At 33.6% G+C, this 3,209-nt stretch overlaps 1 protein-coding gene across 1 annotated transcript; it reads left to right on the plus strand.

Moving 5' to 3' along the window:
- The first annotated feature begins 599 nt into the window (after positions 1–599).
- LOC104233049 (3-ketoacyl-CoA synthase 5-like) lies at positions 600–2,733 on the plus strand. The gene is made up of 2 exons (XM_009786357.2): positions 600–1,959; positions 2,331–2,733. Exons 1-2 carry the CDS (start codon positions 693–695, stop codon positions 2,552–2,554), a joined length of 1,491 nt encoding a protein of 496 aa, XP_009784659.1. The 5' UTR covers positions 600–692; the 3' UTR covers positions 2,555–2,733.
- Positions 2,734–3,209: the final 476 nt, after the last annotated feature.

A 3,209-nucleotide genomic window follows, 5' to 3' on the forward strand; every position in this document is an offset into this window, starting at 1 on the left:
TTTTTCAAAAAACATCAAATATTTTGAAATAAATTTAGTTTTGATAAAATGACAGGTATGCGATCGGAGAGAGTAATAAGGAATTTATTTCATCTCAAACTAACAAAAATAATTATTCTACTCCAAAAATCAAACGTAATGTGTAAAGTTCATGACACACATAATCATATCCAATGGTAATTATTTATTCTTTCAGTACTATAAGTTGATATATCATTCTTAAAGATGATATCAGAATTCTCTAGTAGCTAGTAGTTTGAAACTTGAAACATAAACCTTTCTTTAATTAATTATGTTTGATTAATTACACAAGATATATAGAGTAAACCTTTTGGTCCTTGTATATCATTTTTTTTAATAAAATTAAGCGTATTATAATCTTAACAAGATACTAAGAAATTGACAAATATAAATTTTAAAAACAAGAGACTGATTGAAATATAAATGATCACAGGGACAAAAGAAAAACCTCCAGCTAAGAGGAAGTTGTGTGACGTGAAAGTTGTTCATTTAATCCTCTCATCTGCCCTCCTTTCATTTAATTTCTTTGCCCTCTCATTTTGGTCTCACCACCCTTCATTTTAGTCTTTAAATTCTCGTCATTTTCCTCTTCTATTGACCTAGCTACTACAATCTAATTTCATCTCCCTCAAACTTTCTCTTCTTAATTTTTTTTTCTTCTTCTTGTCAAAATGCCAGAAACAGTCCCAAATTTGTCCAATTCTGTGAAGCTCAAGTATGTCAAACTTGGGTACCAATACCTTGTCAATAATTTTCTAACTTTCTTGCTTGTGCCTATTATGGCTGGTGTCACTCTACAGTTAATTAAATTAGGCCCTGAAGAAATACTAAGTATTTGGAATTCACTCCACTTTGATCTCATCCAAATCCTATGCTCTTCTTTCCTCATCATTTTTGTAGCCACAGTGTACTTCATGTCAAAACCAAGATCCATTTACTTAGTAGATTATTCATGTTACAAAGCTCCTGTCACATGTAGAGTACCATTTTCAACTTTTATGGAACATTCACGTCTAATCTTGAAAGATAATCCTGAAAGTGTGAAGTTCCAAATGAGAATTCTTGAAAGGTCAGGACTTGGTGAAGAAACCTGTTTGCCTCCTGCTTGTCATTACATCCCTCCAACACCAACAATGGAATCTGCTAGAACTGAAGCTGAAGTTGTCATATTCTCAGCTATTGACAACTTAATGAAGAAAACAGGTCTAAAACCTAAAGATATCGATATTCTTATCGTTAACTGCAGCTTGTTTTCTCCAACTCCATCTTTATCAGCTATGGTTGTGAACAAATACAAGTTGAGAAGTAACATAAAAAGTTACAACCTTTCTGGTATGGGGTGTAGTGCTGGTTTGATCTCTATTGATTTGGCTAGAGACCTTCTACAGGTGCTTCCAAATTCATCTGCTTTAGTTGTAAGTACTGAAATCATTACACCTAATTATTATCAAGGTTCAGAAAGAGCAATGCTTTTGCCTAATTGTTTGTTTAGAATGGGTGGTGCTGCTATACTTTTGTCAAACAAGAGAAAAGACAGCAGTAGAGCTAAGTACAGATTAATGCATGTGGTTAGAACACATAAAGGTGCTGATGATAAAGCTTATAGATGTGTGTTTGAACAAGAGGATCCACAAGGAAAAGTTGGTATTAATCTTTCTAAAGATCTTATGGTTATAGCAGGGGAAGCTTTGAAATCCAATATTACTACAATTGGTCCTTTGGTTCTTCCTGCCTCAGAGCAGCTTCTTTTCCTCTTTACTCTTATTGGGAGGAAAATCTTTAACCCTAAATGGAAAGCTTATATTCCTGATTTCAAACAAGCTTTTGAACACTTTTGCATACATGCTGGTGGAAGGGCTGTTATTGATGAGCTTCAGAAGAATCTCCAATTATCTGATGAACATGTTGAGGCTTCAAGAATGACTCTGCACCGATTTGGTAAGTTGTTAGAGAAAACACACTTTCGATTGTTTATTATATTATGTATCAACAGGCCTCCTCACGTGTGACTCTGATTATTTTCTCAAATAACCGTTCACCTAATCTCTTAAACTAAAAATAGCCGGCGGATATATAATATATGTATAATTCATGTAGCATAATATATATAAAATCAATATATAATTTATGTATACCGTCTAGAAAAATAAACATTGAATCTGGTCGGCTATTTGTGTAACAATCCCATGAAACCTAGGACAGTTTGCTTGGTCCAATATTATGTTAAACTGTGGGGATCATCTCATTTAAAAGCTTAACGGTTAGAAAACAGACTTTTTAATTAATTTATTATGTTATGTTTCAAACAGGTAACACTTCATCTTCATCACTATGGTATGAGATGAGTTACATGGAGGCAAAAGGAAGGATGAGAAAGGGTGATAGAGTTTGGCAAATAGCATTTGGAAGTGGATTCAAGTGTAACAGTGCTGTTTGGAAGTGTAACCGGACAATCAAGACAGGAACTGATGGACCATGGGAAGATTGCATTGATAGGTACCCAGTGTTCATCCCAAAGATTGTGAAGCTGTAACAAACTACAGATCACCCAACTTCAATTCCAAAGCTAGCTATATATATTCAAACAAAGAATATTAGGGTGTTGTTAATTAATTGAGAGCAAGTTTATCTTTGTTAAAATTCCTTAAAAATTATGTGATATTTCTTCTTCCTTTTGCTGGATCGATATCGAAGTACGTAGTTTTTCTTTTTCGATCTTTCTTTTCTTCCCTACGCGTGTTAATTGATAGTTGGTCAAATGATTCTACAATATACCATTTGCATTTACTAATTTGTAGGGTAGATATTTACTACTGTATCCGAAAAAGCTGTATAATTACTAGTATTTATTTTCTCAGCTACTACCAATTTATTATCATATACCCCTCTTTTCAGAACAGTTATAAATGAATCATACATCAAAGGAGAAAGAAAACTGTTTTCTTGAAATCTGTATCGTGGAATTTATCTTTTACCGGTGAAAATTGTTCATGCGAGCGGGTGCTAATACGTAATGTAACTTTCTTCCTATATTAGATTAAAATAATTAATTACTAGTGAAAAAGCACGTGCTTGCAAATGAGCTTGTCCGATCCGAAAACAACAAAGCAGGAGGCGCAACGACAAGTAGCTAGCTAGCCCTAAGAATTCAATATGAAGGAAAGCAGCAAGAGAAGTTAATTATGAGA

This window comes from Nicotiana sylvestris, chromosome 2 (assembly GCF_000393655.2).
Source record: "Nicotiana sylvestris chromosome 2, ASM39365v2, whole genome shotgun sequence".
Classification (NCBI taxonomy): Eukaryota; Viridiplantae; Streptophyta; class Magnoliopsida; order Solanales; family Solanaceae; genus Nicotiana; species Nicotiana sylvestris.